General features: G+C 44.6%; 1 protein-coding gene across 1 annotated transcript in view; it reads left to right on the top strand.

Moving 5' to 3' along the window:
* The window catches only part of FBXL5 (F-box and leucine rich repeat protein 5), a 149,420-nt gene extending 128,363 nt beyond the window's left edge, over positions 1–21,057 (top strand). Inside the window, exons 10-11 of the mRNA XM_030191207.1 lie at positions 3,786–3,934; positions 20,381–21,057. Coding sequence (XP_030047067.1) covers positions 3,786–3,934; positions 20,381–20,457 — 226 coding nt within the window. The 3' untranslated portion in view covers positions 20,458–21,057. The remainder of the gene's footprint in view (positions 1–3,785; positions 3,935–20,380) is intronic.
* The last annotated feature ends 920 nt before the right edge of the window (positions 21,058–21,977 follow it).

Raw genomic sequence — 21,977 nt, 5'->3', positions numbered from 1 at the left:
TACTTCCTTGTGGAAAAGAAAACGGGGGATGCGTCCCATCCTAGACCTAAGGGGCCTGAACAAATTCCTGGTCCGAGAAAAATTCAGGATGGTTTCCCTGGGCACCCTTCTCCCCATGATTCAGGAAAATGACTGGCTATGCTCTCTGGACTTGAAGGACGCCTACACTCACATCTCAGTGCTTCCAGCTCACAGGCAGTACCTCAGTTTTCGCTTGGGAACTCAGCATTTTCAGTACTGCATACTGCCCTTTGGTCTTGCATCTGCGCCCAGGGTATTCACAAAATGCTTGGCAGTTGTCGCAGCATCGCTACACAGACTAGGAGTGCATGTGTTCCCTTTCCTCGACGATTGGCTGGTGAAGAACACCTCAGAGGCAGGAGCTCTGCAATCCATGCAGTTCACTATCCAACTGCTGGAACTTCTGGGGTTTGTCATCAATTATCTCAAGTCCCATCTGGTTCCCGTTCAGAAATTGGAGTTTATAGGAGTTCTGTTGAACACACAGACGTCTCGAGCCTATCTACCCCAGGCGAGGGCAGACAACCTTCTGTCCCTAGTGTCCTTGACTCGAGCGTCGCAACAGATCACAGCTCGGCAGATGTTGAGACTTCTCGGCCATATGGCCTCCACAGTTCATGTGACCCCATGGCACGACTACACATGAGATCAGCTCAGTAGACCCTAGCTTCCCTGTGGTGTCAGGCTACGGGGGATCTAGAGGATGTCATTCATCTTTCCACCGAATTTTGCAATTCCCTTCTCTGGTGAACCATTCGCTCCAGTCTGGTCTTGGGACGCCCATTCCAAATTCCTCAGCCACAAAAGGTGCTGACAACGGATGCATCCCTTCTAGGGTGGGGGGCTCATGTCGATGGGCTTCACACTCATGGAGTTTGGTCCTTCCAGGAAACGCATCTTCAGATCAACCTCTTGGAATTACGAGCGATCTGGAATGCACTGAAGACGTTCAAAGATCGGCTGTCCAATCAAATTATCCTAATTCAGACAGATAATCAGGTTGCCATGTATTACACCAACAAGCTGGGGGGCACCGGATCTCGCCCTCTGTGTCCGGAAGCCGTCAGGATGTGGCTTTGGGCTCGCCAGCACGACATGCTTCTCCAGGCCACATATCTGGCAGGCGTAAACAGTCTGGCCGACAGATTGAGCAGGATAATGCAACCTCACGAGTGGTCTTTGAAGATGGACGTCCGCATGATCTTCCGAGCGTGGGGCACCCCCTCGGTGGAACTTTTTGCCATTCAGTACAATCACAAGGTTCCTCAATTCTGTTCCAGGCTTCAGGCCCATAACAGACTGGCGTCGGATGCCTTTCTCCTTCATTGGGGGAGGGGTCTCATGTATGCGTATCCTCCCATTCCTTTAGTAGGGAAAACTCTGCTGAAACTCAAACAAGACTGCGGAACCATGATTCTGATAGCACCTTTCTGACCCCGTCGGATGTGGTTCCCTCTTCTTCTGGACTTGTCGTCAGAAGAACCGTGGAGATTGGACTGTTTTCCGACCCTCATCACTCAGAATCAGGGGTCGCTTCTACATCCCAACCTCCAGTCTCTGGCTCTCACGGCCTGGATGTTGAGAGCTTAGAAGTTGCCTCTTTAGGCCTCTCAGAGGGTATCTCCCGAGTCTTGCTTGCTTCCAGGAAAGATTCCACGAAAAGGAGTTGTGGTTTTAAATGGAGGAGGTTTGCCGTCTGGTGTGACAGCAAGGCCCTAGACCTTTTCTCCTGTCCTACACGGACCCTGCTTGAATACCTTCTACACTGATCAGAGTCTGGTCTTAAGACTACCTCAGTAAGAGTTCACCTTAGTGCAATCAGTGCTTATCATCACCGTGTAGAAGGTCAGCCTTTAATTGTTCGGTTTATGAGAGGTTTGCTTTTGTCAAAGTCCCCTGTCAAACCTCCACCAGTGTCATGGGATCTCAACGTCGTTCTCACCCAGCTGATGAAGCCTCCTTTTGAGCCACTGAATTCCTGCCATCTGAAGTACTTGACCTGGAAGGTCATTTACTTGGCTGTTAACTTCAGCTTGTAGAATCAGTGAGCTCCAAGCCCTAGTGGTTCATGCTACCTACATTAAATTTCATCATAACAGGGTAGTTCTCCGCAGTCATCCTAAGTTCCTGCCGAAGGTGGTGTCGGAATTCCATCTGAACCAATCAATTGTCTTGCCAACATTTTTTTTCCCCGACCTCATACCCGCCCTGGTGAGGACAAGTTGCATACCTTGGACTGTAAGAGAGCATTGGCCTTTTACGTGGAGTGGACGAAGCCCTACAGACAGTCCGCCCAGTCGTTTGTTTTGTTTGATCCCAGCAGGATGGGGGTTGCCATCGGGAAAACGCACAATATCCAATTGGCTAGCAGATTGCATTTCCTTCACTTATGCCCAAGCCGGGCTGACATTGGAGGGCCATGTCACGGCTCATAATGTTAGAGCCATGGCTGCGTCAGTGGCTCACTTAAAGTCAGCTTCCATTGAAGAGATTTGCAAGGCTGCGACGTGGTCATCAGTCCATACATTTACATCTCATTACTGCCTTCAGCAAGATACCCGACGCGACAGTCGGTTTGGGCAGTCGGTGTTACAGAATCTGTTTGGGGTTTAGAATCCAACTCCACCCTCCTAGGCCCATTTCTGTTCTGTTCCAGGCTGCATTCTCACTTAGTTGTGTTTGTTTTCAGGTCACTCTCAGTTATGTCCTCGCCGTTGCGAGGCCCAATTGACCACTGTTCATTGTTTTGAGTGAGCCTGGGTGCTAGAGATACCCCATGCGTGGTGATGTCCAGCCTGCTTGTCCTTGGAGAAAATGAAGATACCTGTAGCAGGTATTCTTCGAGGACAGCAAGGCTGGACATCACCACAACCCTCCCTCCTCCCCTTAGGAGTTGTTCTGTTCTAGTTTGCTTGTTATATAACTGAGGGAAGCACGCAGGCATCGCGGGCGGGAAGTCACTCGCACATGCGTGATGCGTGGTCCCCGCGCCCGTTGCGCTGCTTCTAGAACTTTTTTGTTAAATTCCGGAGCTCCTATGCCGTCGCGGACGACGACCCATGCGTGGTGATGTCCAGCCTGCTGTCCTTGGAGAATACCTGCTACAGGTAAGTATCTTCATTTTATCAAAAGCTTGAGACCACCTCCTCCCCCCATTGTGTATTTTCATTATCCCTTTTTCTTAAAGATTAGTAATGTTGGCCTGTTGGGGATTGCAAACTACTAAGAGTGATCTGGATGCTTCTAGGTTTTGATTTTCCATAATCATTTTTAATATAATTTTATATATGCTAAATAATCCAGTACAGTGCAGTTTTGCATAGCATATTTCATAGAAATGTTATAAAACATTACATCATTATAGATACATGAGGGCAGGCAGCAGTGCACCAGCTGTCCTTGGTTTATTTTCACCCAGACCTTTCCCCCTTACTATTTTTCTGTTGCAGTATGTGGTTATATATTTTGGTTTTGTCATTATGCTTTTAAGAATGTGAATAAACTTAGATTTTAGTTCCATCAATTAAAGGAGTGAAAATAGTTATCAAACTCTTCAAAACTAATGAGCATATTGAGGAAATGTTTCAAATGGCAAATGAATTTTTGTGTTTCAGAGGTTTGATTGCATGTGCTAACATTTTAGCCAGTATTTTATACAATAAGATAATTAAAACATCACAAAACTGTTTTTAGCCAAGAAAGTGTAAGTGTAGAGTTTGTTGTGTTTGACAATCATGCAATAATTTTGTTTCTCTCTTTAACAGGGCGTTGACGTTGGGAGGAGGATTACCTCACCTGGAACACCTTAATCTTTCTGGCTGTCTTACTGTAACTGGAGCAGGCCTGCAGGATTTGGTTTCAGCATGTCCTTCTCTAAATGATGAACACTTCTACTACTGTGACAATATTAATGGTAATGCTTAATTATGGAATATGCTGGTCAGGCATTTTTTTTTTTAAATAAGGGTGAGTTTCATAGGCTGCTCATCAGCTTATTACAACCTTTTCAATTCTGTTTTATACAGCAAACGTGGTTGTATTTGAAGCTTTTATCTTGGTGATTTCCAATCTTTGTGTGGCCTTGAGCCTATGACTGCAGCCAAATAAAATTGTGTGACCTGTGCATACAGAATAATGATACATGTATGGAGAGCCCATCTAGTGGTGACCCCAAAGTTTGAGAAGCTCTGTTTTATCTGATTTAACTCAAAACATTCTGTACTATGTTAGGTTTTATAATTTGTGGTTCTGCCTTTTAAAATTTCTATTATACATTTTTAAACAAATTCTAAAAGAAAACATGGTATACAGCAAAGGCAGTAACATAACATAAAACAATATCAAGCAGCATGTAGTTAAAAAAAATCATAATCAGAAGCTCCCAATAAAGAAAGAGAAGGCGGGAGGGGTTCCCAGGAATAATAAGGGAAGAAAAGGAAAAACAAAATAGCTGATAAAACTTCATAATACAATTCTGTCTTAACACACACACATGTGGACCAAAGTCCTAGAATATGTAAAGGTGAACACTAGAACAAATAATTTTCACTTAGATCTAATGAAGTATGCCATCTCAAATTCATATGCAGTTAAATGTGTATACCTGTGCAGATCCAAGGAAACAAATACTCATGTCCATCTACTCTTGGTCCCTCACCCCCTTTCGAGATATCTGAGGTGTTAGGTTGTATAATTTTATTCATGTATTTGTGTAATTTATGTAAATACTTCTTCCCAAATAGCTCTTCATGAGCTTAAGACACTCCCTGACCTACAGTGTGCAGAAAATTTGATTTGGATTCACTGCAAAACTAGCAAGTTATTAGGTGTTGTGTGTGTTTGTTACACAAATACACATACAAACACACATCTCCAAACAATACACTGTCAGAATTATGACCCCTGATATGTCCTGAAAACCTGTTGTGGATAGAATGGAAAACACAAAGTTAGAATCATAGCCCACATGGTGGAGCTAAATCTAAATAAATTATTTTTAGAATACTTGGATCCCCACTGATTATATGTTTTATTTTGTAGTCCACCTAGAATTTGTAAATAGTGCAGAACATATTTTAACTAAATTAAAAGAACTTACCCTACCATGATCCTTAAATGGAATCCCCCTGACAATGCTAAAGTAATTTGGTATAGATCAGGTGGATAACAGATGCAAAACCAGAAATTAAGGGATGACTGTTTAGTATTTACCTTCATGGAATACATGTATCCAGAATACCTGTGTCCAGTGTTTCTGAGCCTCCCTACAATGCTCTGAAAATTTAGGGTCATAGGATGTAGACACACAGGGTGATAGCATGGACATAGTATCCCTTCTTTTGGGAAGTTGACTGGCAAAATAAGTGCTGGCCTCTAATGTGGAGGTAGTTGCTGAGTCTAATACATGTTAATGTTAAACCTTGTATTAAAAAAAAAAAAAAGATGGTATAGTGCAAAAGATTCAGTTTGACTTTGATTCCTTGACTTTGTACAGATTTTGTAGCACTCATATTCAGCAACATTTTTGTTACATCTAGAGGCTCATTTTCAAAGCACTTAGACTTACAAAGTTCCATAGGTTACTATGGAACTTTTTAAGTCTACGTGCTTTGAAAATACGGTTCCATGAGCAATGGGAGAAAGTCTTGATTGTCCTTACCCAGGGCTAGAATGAAGCAGCAATTCCCGTTTTTTTATTTGCTAGGAACAATGACCCACCCAAGATTGTATTATCTCTGCTGAATCAACAATACAACTAGAGTTCCATATCATCAAGCAGATCAATCATAGACTGGTGTGGGAGAGCGACGGACAGGGTCATTGCTCTTCTGAGCTCCCTGGGATGGATCATCAACCGGGAGAAAAGTCAGCTGCGTCTGACTCAGTCCCTGGAGTATCTGGGTGTTCGGTTCGACACCCAAGTGGGCAGAGTGTTCCTGCCGGACAACCGGAGCCTCAAGCTTCAGGCCCAGGTGGGCCGGTTCCTAGCCTCCTCAGCTACTCGGGCTTGGGATTATGTGCAACTGTTGGGCTCCATGACTGCCACGATGGAGGTAGTGCCCTGGGCCAGGGCCCATATGAGTCCACTACAGCACTCTCTTCTGCGGCGCTGGACTCCGGTTTCGGAGAATTATGCAGTTTGCCTTCCCCTGGACCCGGCGGTGAGAAGGGCACTAAGTTGGTGGCTGATGTCAGACAAGTTGTCAGCCGGTATGCCTCTCACGTCCCCAGAGTGGATTGTCGTTACGACGGACGCCTGCTTGACGGGCAGGGGAGCCCACTGCCTGGGAAGGACAGCGCAGGGGATATGGTCGCCGGCGGAGGCGAAGTGGGCCATCAACCTCTTGGAACTTCGGGCCATTCGGTTGGCGCTTCAAGCGTTTCTTCAGGTACTGATACTGAGGCCAGTTCAAACCCTGTCAGACAATGCCACGGCCGTGGCCTATGTCAATCGCCAGGGAGGTACCAGGAGCGCCCCCCCTAGCCAGGGAGGCCATGAAGTTATGCCAGTGGGCAGAGGCGAATCTGGACCAGCTGTCGGCGGCTCACATTGCGGGAGTCCTGAATGTCGAGGCGCACTTTCTCAGTCGCCATACCTTTGGATCTCAGAGAGTGGCAACTGTCTGCTCGGGTGTTCTTGGAGATCACGAAGCGCTGGGGCATGCCGACCTTAGATCTGATGGCGAACCGAACACCCAGATACTCCAGGGACTGAGTCGGGTGCAGCTGACTTTTCTCCCGGTTGATGATCCATCCCAGGGAGCTCAGAAGAGCAATGACCCATGTCCGTCGCTCTCCCACACCAGTCTATGGATTGATCTGCTATGATTAATGGAAAGAAAATTATCAGGTATGATACATAATTTTACCTTATTTCAGAATGTTTTTTTTAGAGGTTCAAAAGGAAACACTTTATACATTTTACATTACATATCATGATATGTTTTATTATGGAATTTCTGTACGTATTTTTCAGGGTGTGTTATTTTTGGACCAAATGTAGAACAGGTTTCCTGTGCATTTCTAGGTAATCTGTTTAGCTAGAAGTGCTTTCTTTAAACTGGCAATAGAAATTTTTAAGTGTAAGAGATGAGGGCAGTTTTGTGACAGGTGCACATAAGTTAAATTTTAAAAAGGGAAAGTGCACATGTTTTGCTCTTTCAGAATTAGCCCACAGTAAAGTACATACACACTTACACCTGCTCTTAGGTATGTGCAAAGTTTCTGGTTTCCTTATCATACTAGACCAGTCCAGACGAGTGTGTTATGCTCCCCAACTAGAAGGAGGTATAGAGAACTTTGAGTCGTCAGATATCATCACTACTATAATGAGTGGTGCAGCCCTGGAACTTGCCTGTGTTTCTTTGCATCCAGCAAATGGTGTGGATGGACTGGTGCAGCAGGTTGACGTTCTTTGGGCCCAACTCCAGGGTCACAGACTTCTAGCCTTTTGGCCGAGGGAGCTCTGAGGGATAGATCTACAGGGCTTTGCTCTGATTGAGCAGGAGGAGGTTCCTCCCCTTCCCCTGAGAGCCTGAAGCCTCAGCAAGCAGGCCTTGGCTTGGTGAGGCAGTGGTCCTGCAGGCCCATAAGAAGAACATAAGAATAGCAGTACTGGGTCAGACCAGTGGTCCATCTAGCCCACTATCCTGCTTCCAGCAATGGCTAGCTCAGGTCAGAAGTACATGACAGAATCCCAAATAGTAGCAAGATTCATGCTACTGATCCCAGGGACATGCAGTGGTTTTCCCTGTATCTATCGCCATAACCCTCACCAAGCCTTGGACTGCAAGCCTTGGCTTCTTGGGGTGGTGGCCCCATGGGGTCTCTGCAAACAAGGAGGTGAGTACTTATTGAGGGTGCCCCCCACCACCACTTGAAGGATGTAGGAGTCTGATCAGTTGCTGTATACCATGTTTTTTGGGGGGTTTTTCATTTGAAATGTCTTCTTAGTGGACTTTTTTTCCCAATGGTCAACTTTACAATAACATCATTCTTAATCTTCAACTTGACATTTTAATCAGTGAACAGTTAAATCCACATCCAAAACTCAGCCTCTTCACCCTTCCACTGTTTTCGTTCCCACCACCCACTGAGCAAAAACTCTCTATATTGCTTCAAACTTCTCCGTTCTTCATGTCCTCATGTCTGTCAACTTGACTATTAAATAAATTTCATCGTCTTGCATGCACCTGCCATGTTCCTAATGGGTCACATAGTTTCCACTCTGCTACAGCCATATGTCCCGCCAACATAATATACCGAAATAGTTAGCTTGACGTTTGTCTAAGCCGGCATAGGGTCCAGCCCAAGAGGTATACCTCATATTCTTGTTCTACCTTCCTCAATGTTTGTCTCAGTCAAACCACCTGCTCCCAATATTTTATCAACTTGGGGGCATGCCAATCATACATGGATAAGGTGTCCATGGATCCACAGTTCCTCCAACATCCTTGAATCCCTTTCCCCTACATAGCAAACATCTTACTGAGGTTTGATGCATTGTGTATAGCATCCTAGGTATTTCTGTTAAGTTACTTGCTACCAGGCCTTTGTACATAAGTTCAAAACTACTAGAATCATTCTTTCTCACTAATCTTGTCCGTTCTTTATCTCCTTCTGATCCAGAATGTTCCCTTTTCTAATGTGTCCTCATTAGCTTGTACTACACATGCATGATATCCTCTGCTTTTAAACCCTCCCCAAACCCAGTGTACTTTCCTTGGGGTGCTTATCTCTTAGATGTTCTCCTTTTCCCTCATGAAGAGGAAATGCTTGACCTGATTGTATTGAAAAATATCTCATGCCTCTGATTCATACTCCATCCCTGCATTATATTCCCCTTCTCAAAGAACTGGCCCATGCATTTAAGGCCCTTTCTCTCCCAGTTTGAATACCTCCTGCCCACATCCTTCTGGAGAGAAGCCTTATAGTTTTAAAGGTATCTAGGTGAATATACTTCTGTCCCTCCAAAGGCCTCCAAGCATTTTTTTTTGGCATATGGTAATCATCTGAAACACAAACATGAAAGACACAGATCAGTATCCTCTGACTGCACTCTGTTCCATGGCCTTCCAGTGGTTTTTTTCTATCAGGTTATTTCATCCTTGTAGTGTTTTCAACTAGGTTTCCCTTAATATTTTTCAAAATACGACACTGCCAGTCCCCCCTGTCCCTTCCCATCTCTCTGGTGCATAATAGCTTACTGTACTTGCGGTGGTATTTTTTTCCAAATTAAGAAAACAACTTCCTCATGAGGCCTCAAGTAATTAGTAAAGAACGTTAATTGGAAGGGTGGAAAAGAAAGATGGCACCTTGGGGAGTGTCATTTTGACTGCTGTACTCTACCCAGCCATAAAGTTGATAAGCTTACGCAGATCTTTTGAGATCTCCTGCAATATAGGATCATAGTTTAAATGGAACAGTTTCCCTTTGTCATCCCTAAATTCATCCCCAGATATCTAATATGGGATTGGTCTAGTGAAATAGGTACCATAGGGCCTGAACTTTCTGCCCAGGTGTTATATTTAATAATTCAAATTGACTTTAAACCATGAGAGATTGCCATATTTCTCAAATACCTTTACTAAGTCTGAAGAGATCTGTGGGTCAACTATAGAGAAGAGAAGGTCATCTGAGAATGTAATACCTTATACATTCTGTCAACCACTTGCATTGGAAATAGTAGTGGTAACAGGCGATCATCCCTCTCCCTAACCTAAAGGGTTTTGTATAGCCCCTTTAATCTTTAAACAAGGAAGGAGTGGAGGAGTGGCCTAGTGGTTAGGGTGGTGGACTTTGGTCCTGAGGAACTGAGTTTGATTCCCACTTCAGGCACAGGCAGCTCCTTGTGACTCTGGGCAAGTCACTTAACCCTCCATTGCTCCATGTAAGCCACATTGAGCCTGCCATGAGTGGGAAAGCGCGGGGTACAAATGTAACAAAAATAAATATTCAAGAGCTTTATCCACTGCATCAATGTATCACCTAGATCATCACCTTCAATACCTCTAACATAAGGGCCAGTAAACCGTGTCAAAAGCTTTTCTTCATTAAGAACAATTGGCAATCATGTTTGCTGGGCTACCCATATAAAATTTTTTCTCCGAGGACAAGCAAGCTGCTTGTCTCAGGATTGGGTGACGTCCTCGGGGAGCCCCAGGACGGAAATCTTCTAGCAACAAACTTTGCTAGAGCGCACGGCCATCTTCCCGCCTGTTGCGCTTTAGTTCTTTTTTTTCTGTGCGGTTAGAGAGTGACTGCTTGCGGTCTCTCTCCGTCGCCCTGAAAGAGCCTTCGCTGAATTTCAGTTTTTGTCTCCTTTTCCCTCGTTTTCTTTTTCTTTTACGTTGTTTCCCTTAAATTAAATTAAAAAAAAAAAAAACACCTTATTTCTTAGTTTGGTCCTTTAAGCTTTCTTTCGCTTCCGTTGGCCGCGCGTACTACGCGTTTTTCTTATTTTTGTGCCTTTATTTTTGGCACAATCGAGAATTTTGATTTCGCCGCCGCTATTTTTCCGTCCATGTCATCAAGGACGCCCAGCAGCTTCAAGAAGTGTACTCGGTGCAACTGGGCAATCTCGGGTACTGACCCTCACGCGTGGTGTCTTCAGTGCCTTGGACCTGACCATCGCCCAGATGCATGTAAGCTGTGTCTTAGCTTGAAAAAGCAGACACAGGCGTCGAGACAAGCTTTTCGGGATCGTCTTTTCGGAGCTTCGCCCTGTTATTCGACATAGGTACCATATTCGGCGGCGTCAATATCAGCACCGGAGATGGCATCAACCTCAGGAGCGCAGGTAATGGCTGTCCGGAGACCTCACACTGGGAGCAGTGAGCCATCGAGTAGGTCTCCACGTGCCTCGAAGGCTCCTGCTGCGCAGGCCCCACGGGACCGACCACTCTTGGACCCGACCCCCGAGGAGGCATGTGGATTCCACGTCCTCTTCGTCGGTACCGAGGAGTATCGATGACGTGCATCGAGCGAAGGCGAAGAAGCATCGTCATCGGTCTCCTTCTAATCACAGTACCGGGAGCTCCGGGGCGTCGAAGGATTCGGCACCCATGAAGCGCCGACGCCGGGAAGATCGCTCACCCTCCATTCAGGAGGTGTTGGTGCGTCGGTCTTCGGGCAGCCTGGTTACCACCTCCTCGATCTCAACAGATTCTGGACCCGATTCCTGCACCAGCCCCACAGCCTTGCTCGACAGCGACTCTGGACGAGCGCATCCGAGCCATTCTTCCAGGTCTGCTGGAGGGGTTTGCTGCGTCAGCCTGTTCCGGTGCGAGGGGTGCTCGCGCCCTCTGTACCGTCGATGGGAGCAGCAGCTGGCTCGAGGCCTGTGGTGAGGTCCCCGACACCGGTACTGCCTGCGGCATCGGCGTCAGCTGCCACCCAGGTTGACTCCCCGTCAACATTGCTGGAGGGAGCTTCATCGCCGCCGGCATGGGAGTCGACTTCTCGGAAACGCCATCGAGGACGTGGTTCCTCGGCGTTGAGACGGGCCCAGTTTCTGACAGCAGTTAGAGAACTCTTCGATACCGAGGAGGATGCCTCGTGGGATGAAGGAGAAGATCCCAGGTATTTCTCTTCCGAGGAGTCTTGTGGTCTTCCTTCTGATCCCACTCCTTGCCAGAAAGAGAGCTTTCTCCAGAGAGTCTTTCTTTCTCTTCATTTGTCCGGGAAATGTCTGTGGCTTTACCCTTCCCTGTGGTATCTGAGGATGAGCCCAGGACTGAGATGCTTGAGGTCCCTGACTATCCTTCGCCACCTAAGGAATCATCCACTGTTCCTTTGCATAATGTCCTGAAAGCCATTAAGTAATCCCACCATTCCCAAAAGAGCTGGGTCCCAGTATCGGATTCACGGAGAACCTGAGTTGATGAAGTCGCAGTTACCTCAAGACTCTATGGTTGTGGATTCAGCTCTCAAGAGCCAGGAGTTCTAGAGATTTTGCCTCGGCGCCCCCGGGACGGGAATCTAGAACCCTGGACTCTTTTGGGAGGAAGGCCTATCAGTCCTCTATGCGCGTGTCTACACGAGCATCCACATGCGGAACAATGTGAAGCAACTGGCAGACTTGGCCGACCAGCTCCCTCTGGGGCAGGCCAAGCTTTTTCAGGAGGTGGTCAGGCAGCTGAAGGCATGTCGTAAATACCTGTCCAGGGGTGCTTATGACATTTTTGATGTTGCATCCAGAACTGCTGCCCAGGGTATAGTGATGCACAGACTCTCATGGCTGCATGCCTCTGACCTGGACAATCGAGACCAGCAGCAGATTGCGGATGTCTCTTGCCGGGGATAATATTTTTGGTGAGAAAGTCGAGCAGGTGGTCGATCAGCTCCACCAGCGGGAAACTGCTATGGACAATCTCTCCCACCGGGCACATTCAGCTTCTACCTCATCAGGTAGATGTTTTTTCCGGAGAAGGAGGAATGCTCCCTATGCCTACAATAAGCGTAGGTACAATCATCCTTCCCGACAGCCTTCACAGGCTCAGCCCCAGCGCGCTCGTTCTCATCAACAGCGTGCGCCCATACAGGCCCCTGCAGCTCCCCAGCAAAAGCAAGGGTCAGGCTTTTGACTGGCTCCAGATGAGCATAGCCGCTATAAAGATGTCTGTGCCGGGCGATCTGCCGGTCGAGGTGAGGTTAAAATTTTTTCACCAAAGGTGGCCTCTCATAACCTCCGACCGGTGGGTTCTCCAAATAGTCCGGTTAGGATACTCCCTCAATTTGATCTCCAGACCTCCAAATTGCCCACCGGGAGCTCATTCTTACAGCTCCCAGCACAGGCAGGTACTTGCAGAGGAACTCTCCGCCCTTCTCAGCGCCAATGTGGTCGAGCCCGTTCCACCGGGGCAAGAAGGGCTGGGATTCTATTCCAGGTACTTCCTTGTGCAAAAGAAAACGGGGAATGCGTCCCATCCTAGACCTAAGGGCCCTGAACAAATTCCTGGTCCAAGAAAAGTTCAGGATGGTTTCCCTGGGCATCCTTCTTCCCATGATTCAAGAAAACGATTGATTGTGCTCTCTGGACTTAAAGGATGCTTATACACACATCCCGATACTTCCAGCTCACAGGAGGTATCTTCGATTCCGTCTGGGAGCGCAGCACTTCCAGTATTGTGTGCTGCCCTTTGGTCTCGCGTCTGCGCTCAGGGTGTTTATAAAATGCTTGGCAGTAGTTGCAGCGTCGCTACGCAGACTGGGAGTGTATGTGTTCCCTTATCTCGATGATTGGCTGGTGAAGAACACCTCGGAGGCAGGAGCTCTACAGTCCATGCAGATGACTATTCAACTGCTGGAGCTACTCGGGTTTGTTTTAAATTACCCCAAGTCCCATTTCTCCCTGTTCAAAGACTGGAATTTATTGGAGCTCTGCTGGATTCATAGACGGCTCACGCCTATCTCCCCCGAGACGAGAGCAGACAATCTCCCGTCTCTAGTTTTCATGGCCAGAGCGTCTCAGTGGATCACAGCTCGGCAGATGTTGAGACTTCTAGGCCATATAGCCTTCACAGTTCATGTGACGCCCATAGCCCATCTTCATATGAGATCTGCTCAATGGACCCTAGCTTCCCAGTGGTATCAGGCTGCTGAGAATCTAGAAGATGTAATCCAGCTGTCCACCGAATTTCATGATTCCCTTCAGTGGTGGACAATTCGATCCAGTTTGACCTTGGGACATCCTTTTCAAATTCCTGAGCCTCACAAAGTGCTGACAATGGATGCATCCCTCCTGGGGTGGGGAGCTCATGTAGATGGGCTTCACACTCAAGGAGTTCGGTCCCTCCAGGAAAAAGGTCTTCAGATCAATCTCCTGGAGTTGCGAGCGGTCTGGAATGCTCTAAAGGCTTTTAGAGATCGTCTGTCCTATCAAATTATCCAAATTCAGACAGACAATCAGGTTGCGATGTACTACATCAACAAGCAGGGGGGCACCGGATCTCGCCCCCTGTGTCGGGAAGCCGTCAGGATGTGGCTGTGAGCTCGCCGTTACAGCATGTTGCTCCAGACCACATACCTGGCAGGCGTAAACAGCCTGGCCGACAGGTTGAGCAGGATAGTGCAACCTCACGAGTGGTCGCTCAGTTCAGGCATTCTACACCAGATCTTCCGAGCGTGGGGCACCCCCTTGGTGGATCTTTTTGCCACTCAGGTCAATCACAAACTCCCTCAGTTCTGTTCCAGACTTCAGGCCCACGACAGACTAGCGTCGTATGCCTTTCTCCTTCATTGGGGGAAGGGCCTTCTGTACGCATATCCTCCCAAACCTCTGGTGGGGAAGACTTTGCTGAAACTCAAGCAAGAACGCGGAACCATGATTCTGATTGCTCCCTTTTGGCCGCGTCAGATTTTGTTCCCTCTTCTTCTGGAGTTGTCCTCCGATGAACCGTGGAGATTGGAGTGTTTTCCAACCCTCATTACTCAGAACTACTACTACTTAACATTTCTAGAGCGCTACTAGGGTTACGCAGCGCTGTACAAAAAAAAGAACGAGGGGGCGCTTCTGCATCCCAACCTCCAGTCTGGCTCTTACGGCGTGGATGTTGAAAGCGTAGACTTCGCCTCCTTGGGTCTTTCTGAGGGTGTCTCCCGAGTCTTGCTTGCTTCCAGGAAAGATTCCACGAAGAAGTGTTACTCTTTTAAATGGAGGAGGTTTGCCGTCTTGTGTGACAGCAAGGCCCTAGATCCTCGCTCTTGTCCTACACAGACCCTGCTTGAATACCTTCTGCAATTGTCAGAGTCTGGTCTCAAGACCAACTCCGTAAGAGTCCATCTTAGTGCGATTAGTGCTTTTCATTATCGTGTAGAGGGTAAGCCTATCTCTGGACAGTCTTTAGTTGGCTTCATGAGAGGTTTACTTTTGTCAAAGCCCCCTGTCAAACCTCCACCAGTGTCATGGGATCTCAACGTTGTTCTCACCCAGCTGATGAAACCTCCTTTTGAGCCATTGAATTCCTGCCATCTGAAGTACTTGACTGACCTGGAAGGTCATTTTCTTGGTGGCTGTTACTTCAGCTCGTAGAGTCAGTGAGCTTCAAGCCTTAGTAGTGCATGCTCCTTATCTCAAATTTCATCATAACAGAGTAGTCCTCCGCACATACCCTAAGTTCTTGCCGAAGGTGGTGTCGGAGTTCCATCTGAATCAGTCAATTGTCTTGCCAACATTTTTTCCCCGTCCTCATACCCGCCCTGATGAACATCAGTTGCACACATTGGACTGCAAGAGAGCATTAGCCTTTTATGTGAAGTCCGCCCAAATGTTTGTTTCCTTTGATCCCAACAGAAGGGGAGTCGCAGTCAGGAAACACACCATTTTCACTTGGCTAGCAGATTGCATTTCCTTCATTTATGCCCAAGCTGGGCTGACTCTAGAGGGCCATGTCACGGCTCATAGTGTTAGAGCTATGGCAGTGTCGGTGGCCCACTTGAAGTCAGCCACTATAGAAGAGATTTGCAAGGCTGCGACGTGGTCATCAATCCACACATTCACATCTCACTACTGCCTTTAGCAGGATACCCGACGCGACAGTCGGTTTGGGCAGTCGGTGCTGCAGAATCTGTTCGGGATTTAGAATCCAACTCCATCCCTAGGCCCATTTTTATTCTGTCCCAGGCTGCACTCTCAGTTAGATGTTCTGCTTCGTAGGTCAATCCTTGTTATGTCCTCGCCGTTGCGAGGCCCAATTGACCTTCTTTGTTTTGAGTGAGCCTGGGTGTTAGGGATACCTCAATCGTGAGAACAAGCAGCCTGCTTGTCCTCGGAGAAAGCGAAGATACATACCTGTAGCAGGTATTCTCCGAGGACAGCAGGCTGATTATTCTCACAAACCCGCCCGTCTCCCCTTTGGAGTTGTCCTTTTTCTTTGTTATTGCTTTATAATTTAACTAAAGCGGGACTCTTGCGCGACGGGCGGGAAGATAGCCGCACATGTGCGGCGCGCGCGCTCGAAGGCTCTAGCAAAGTTTGTTGCTAGGAAGATTTCCGTCCTGGGGCTGCCGTGGACGTCACCCAATCATGAGAACAAGCAGCCTGCTTGTCCTCGGAGAATACCTGGTACATGTTATGCCATTATAAAAACACATCTGATCGTACTAGGTGTGGCATCAACTGCTTTGTAAGAATTTTCTTTAGGCTTTTCAGGCCCGCTCCTAATAGGTATATTTGCCTGTAAGATCCACAAAGTTCTAGATCCTTCCCCTCCTGGCTGTTTAAATAGTGTTTAAGTACCTAACCATGGATATTCAGCAGGAGATAAGTTATTCCGCTGAATCTCCTGGTTAGCGGCCAGCAGCTAATCGGCTCTATTGTGTGATCTAGCTGGTTAGGTGTAGATATTCAGCACCAAACTGGCTATGTTGAGTTGTCAAAATAGGTGCTTAAATAGCAGGCCTATCTTTGATCATTAAAAAGTTAACTGGTTAGCAGAATATCGGCATAGCCGGTTAAATTTTTAACGGCCAAAATAAATCTGGATATTCAATGCTGGGTGCTGGAAACGGCCCAGCATTGACTATCCAGGTTTAATGCCTGCGACAAACAGCAAACGCACTGCCTGCTGGCGGCTGAATATCTGGTCCGGTGTCTTGCATCCCCTGGTTCAAATCGAGTCAGTTTCACTTATTGATTAAAGATTCTTCCACTGTTCCCAATACACCTTGAAAAAATTTCTAGAAAATCCATTTAGACCAGGAGTCCTACACACACACACGCATGCATGCACCTAAGGGGGCAGGCAGTTCAAGGAGAGAGACTATTTGGAATCTCTGCATAAAAAAAGATACAGAATCAGGGCAAGTGTTGACACAACTGGAGCTAGAACTGGAGAATGTTAACTTTCAGGTAAACTTGCCTAAGGCAAAGTCACTTTGAGCAAAGGAACAGGGCGAATAGGTATGTAGCGTGAAAATCATGGGCTAAAGGAGGAGCCCTTTATTACTGCCCAGATTAAGAACAGGCTTGTTGAGTATTGTAAGGAGCTGTATAACCCAGAGAGCTATTCTACACTTACATGTATACAAGAGCATCTGGAGTCTATAGCAATTCCAGTGCCTGGAGAGGAAGACAGGAGCCAGTTTGAGAATTTTGCAGCCCTGGCGTGTAGTGGGAGCACAAATAATTGGCAGCCTGACCCTGCCTATCAGTACTACCATGATATTTCTACTAGATGTCATGGCATCCATTTTTAACACATGAACAGGAACGACTAAGGATTATTCCTGCTCCCACTGCACCACCAGTGACACCTGATAAGAGCTAGAGGTGGCTTATTTCTGGTCTGTCGGGGGAGGGGGGGGGAAGGTTAGTTGCACCTGGGTGGATGTGATGCGTTGGGGGTGGAGAACGAGAGATACTGGACCTGGGGGGGGGGGGGGGGGGGGGGGGGGAGGAAGAAGGAGATGCTGGACCTGGGGAGATAAGAAAGTGTGCCTGGGAGGAAGGGGAAGATACAGCATCTAGATTAGTAGTAGTAGTAGAAAGAGCTATGTTCTCCAATTTTGTTCAAATTTTATCTGTTGCACGAGTCAGGTGTTAGTTTCCCAAAATTTGAGGTCTCTAACTGCAATAGTTGCAGATCTAGACCCCCTTTTCTGAAAGGTTGTCAGTCCATGAGCACGCGACATTTACCAAAATGCCATTTTTGGGGTCTAATAAAATCCAAACACATTTATTAGAATGGCTAAAAAATTCAAATCCTGTACAGTTTTTGATGCTAATTCCGATGAAATACATTTTAACATTATGGATGCAAAATCCAGTCAAACAAGTTGACTCAAAGTGTGCATCAAAATTGGTCGCGACTCATCGGAACATATTTGGACCAATATTCAGATAGCAACAACTTCCATGCAAACAAAGATACGGACTTGAAATTTTGAACAAGCATTATGCTTGTGCTGGACATAATACTGCCAGATTTGCAACTAACCAGCATCTATAACCGCCCTGCAGGATCTCTTCAAAGTTGGCACTGTCAGCGCAAATGGTAAAATGTACCAAAGTTCAAAGCCAATTATTAAAAAAGAGTCTGCCTGAATCAGCTTGTGAACAGTATCATCTGAAACAGAAAATTGTGCTCTACAACACTATGTTTTTTGTTTGAAAAAAACAGGCATGTTTGGAGAGAGAGTGTTTCAGATCCGTCCAGTGGCCTATGGTTTTTCCCAAGGGGGTTTTACTTCCCCCCTTGATAGAAACTAATTCTCCATAGCTATGAATCTTTCTTTCATTCATTCTTTCTGTCTCTGCCTTTTCTCTGCTTTCTCTCTGTTCTGTGAACTTTGTATGAGGAACAAACGTTTCTTCCTTCTTTATCTAATTAGTCAAATTACTTATAATTACCAGAGGTACTGGTGTTAGATTTTGTAAGTTTGCTATAACTTGAAACTGATGTCTGATGTCCTGGCGGATGAGTAATTAAAAAGACTTTTAATTCTCTCTAATTCCTGTATAATTTTTTCTATGATATTTAATAGAATTCGTAAGTGTTTTAGCAAATAGCAAACCAAATGCAGCCTACTACAAAATATTACAGAGATTGTACTTCTGTCCAAAATATCACTTTTTTGGTGAGGCTGTGAATTGGTAATTCACTTTTTTTTTAATTTATGCTAATTTAGGGATCTTACTCAATATGAGAATTGGGTGAAAGAGGAAACTTCCCCTGTGCTTCTTGCCTTTTTTTTTCCTGTGAAATGAAGCCATTGCAGTCCTTTAAGGACTGCTTCATATCCATTATTGAGCTTAAAAATGCAGACACCCAACTGCTGCCTGGTAGTGTTAATTGGCTGTGAAGTTGCACAATGAAAGAACTCTTAAGTAAATGCAATTGTAATGCTTTGTTCTGCCCAATTGGGTAAAAATAATCACAAGTTTCAATTCAGTTAACTTTTGCCAAGTTTCTACTATGTTATATATCTAGACTAAATTCAGATAGTGCAAGTCAGTTATTACTTGTTCCAAGTAGGAGATTATATTCACGAAATAACAATTGATATTAGATTTCTTTTCTCTGAAAGGAGTTAATTGTATGTGAGAGAAAAATTTATTGACTTAAGTAGTATAAGGTTCTGGAACAGCCTACATGTTGATTTACTGTAAACTGATTCATACTTATTTAGAAAATCTTTAAAAACTTTTTTGTTTTCCCGATCAAAATTTATATTTTTTTATGATGTCATTCTCTTAACTGTATTGTTTCAAGTTGCATGTCAGCTCCTTCTGAATGCAGTTTACATTAAAGGTGGAATAGAAGTAAATACAATACAATTATATTGATGAGTATTTGTGTAAATACCCAATAAACCAAGGTTTAACAAAAATAAATTGGATATGTTTTTAGAGGAAAAATAAAGTATGAGTGTTTGCTAGCAAAAAGTGCCAATTAAGCAGTTGCAGTCTGATCACCTTATTTGGAATGGTAAAGGATTTTTTTCCCCCCACTGTTGCAGAATTGGCTGTAAAAGCACAAAGTTTTTAGCCTTCCTCTGGATTATTATATGGAGAGAATTGCTAGGTGGTCAAAAGGCTGGACTGGATAAATGTCTGGTCTTGCAACCTTTGTAATTTAAGTTTAGGTAATAGATCAATGAGAAATCTGGGTTTATTTTTGTAATTTTATTTGAAGGTTTTTCCACTGTTACTGAAAACATTTCTGATTATTATTTTAGGAGCTCTTTTACTAAAGATTAGCGCGTGTTATCTGCCACAGACCCATTTTGTTTCTCTGGACACTGCTGTCCAAAACACATGCTAATATTTAGTAAAAGACCCCCTGTAGTTTTAGATAACTGCTGTATTAGTGTATCATTGCACTGCTTTTCACAAATATCTCTGCAGATTCCCTAGTAGTTAGATAAGAATATAAGAAAAGCCATGATGCAAAGTCATACCAAGGTCCATCAAGCCCATCATTCTGTCTCCCAACAGCAGCCAGTCCAGGTCCTATGATTGTGAGCCCATTGTGATTAGAGAAAAGTGCCTGTATATAATATGTGTAAACCACTTTGGTTGTACCACCAGCATTTGGCAGATCCCAAAAAGTAAATCAGTTTCTCATAGCTCTTTTCCAGGTATGAATGATTGGTTCTCCCAACTCCTTTATCTGGTTAATAATTTTCTCCAAACTTATCCAAGGTCTTTTGAATCCCACTATGATAGTCACATTGACAACACTTCTGCCAGTAGATTCCACATCTTAATTATGCACTGTGAGAAATAAAAACTTTACAGTTTCTTATGGAAAATATAAATTTAAATCCACACCAGAAAGCAAGTTACTAACACTTTATGATAACCTAGAAATATGATAAAGCACTTGTCCTTTCTTCATTTTTGCTTTTTCTTATGCAGGTCCTCATGCTGATACCGCCAGTGGATGCCAGAACTTGCAGTGTGGTTTTCGAGCCTGCTGCCGCTCTGGCGAGTGATCGCTGACTTCTGATCTTGCAGTTCATTCAGCTGAGCAGACTTCGTCATGCACTTTACTTACACTCTGTCTTGTGTTAAGCATTTTTAAAAATGATTTTTGTTTTGAAAGGCCCTGTCCTATTAAACAGCTAATATATAAATCCAAGAATAAACTGTCATTTGGGTTAACCATTATTATATAATATCTGTTTTATTTGGAAGTTTTTGGAACATTTTCATCTTTCATTTTAAGTCCATTTGTTTTTCTATTGTGGCACTTAAATATAATTTTGTTGAATTATTTTGTTTGAAATAAAAGGGACCTATTGATTTTTGTCCAGTAGAACAATATAAAGCTTTGCCACTAATTTCACATGTACAAAAAAATATAAGTGATCTTGGCTAACAAATGTGTGCTTGTTTAGAAGTTTATTTTCAAAAAGCCTGCCTTGTTGCAGATTTACAGTGAGAGCAATTTTCCCATAGCAATCATTCTATGTGTTAGTATGATTAAAGGCTTAAATAAAAACATCTCCATTGCATTTGATATGCTGCCTTTGGAAAACACGTTTCAAGCATTGAAGTGTTATAATAAAACATTTGACCAAGTCTTAATGGGATGCTACGTTTTTGAAATTCCACTTTCTCAGCTAATTTTTTTTTTTTAATGAAGATTTTTGTTTTTGATTGAAATGCTAGTCGTTAAATTGGTAGTCCTGATAGAAAACTAATTGTTTTATGTTTCATAAATTCAGCTGGAGTGTGGGTTGTAATTTATAATTAAATGCACTTCATTATAAGGGTACTGTTTTAGCTTGTTGCTTTACAAGCCAGTGTAGACATTTTGTAATGTGCTGATCAGACAGCTTGAAAGTTTTATAAATGCTGTAAAGGTGGTGCTTTTATCATTTTCTGAAAACCTCTCCTGACCCCATACTGTGTTCATTCAGGATCTATGTGCAGTACGTTTGGGGGGAAAAGTGAATGACCTGCAGCTTCCTATTTAGCTTGAATAGGTCAGTACATGTCTGGTAAGAGTTACAATTTTTGGTTTGCACAAATAACTTTCTTTAGTAATTTGGTTTCAATCGCCAGTAATTTTACACTTATGAAATTAATGATAGGAAGGTCTAACAGCAGAGTCTCCCTCCACCTCTCCTGAATTGTTCTTCTCTCACTTCTCTCATGGTTCTTTCTGTGCTTCTCTTTTCTAAATCTGTGTCCCAAATCTGGTAAACTGAACAAATCCCTTGGTCTTACTGTAGAGAGAGTGGTTGGGGTGGTCATGGGGGAAGATTTTTGTAAAAATAAGTCAGCAAAATTTCTTTTCACACCTTTTATTTTACGCCGTTGGAAAATATTTTTTTCTGTTCTTGATAGTTTTGCTGTTTCAGCTGAATGAAGTGGAATTGAAGTGGATCATAGTAAGGTCGAAAATTATAGACCTATCTCACTAATAACTATAGACAATAAAATTTACAACAAAATTCTGTCACATTGCCTCAGTAAAATATTACTGACTAATTCAGAGATCTGAACG

The sequence above is a fragment of the Microcaecilia unicolor genome, chromosome 2 (assembly GCF_901765095.1).
Source record: "Microcaecilia unicolor chromosome 2, aMicUni1.1, whole genome shotgun sequence".
Lineage (NCBI taxonomy): Eukaryota > Metazoa > Chordata > Amphibia > Gymnophiona > Siphonopidae > Microcaecilia > Microcaecilia unicolor.
Note: the sequence above shows the minus strand (reverse complement) of the source record. Positions and strands in the feature narration are given on the sequence as shown.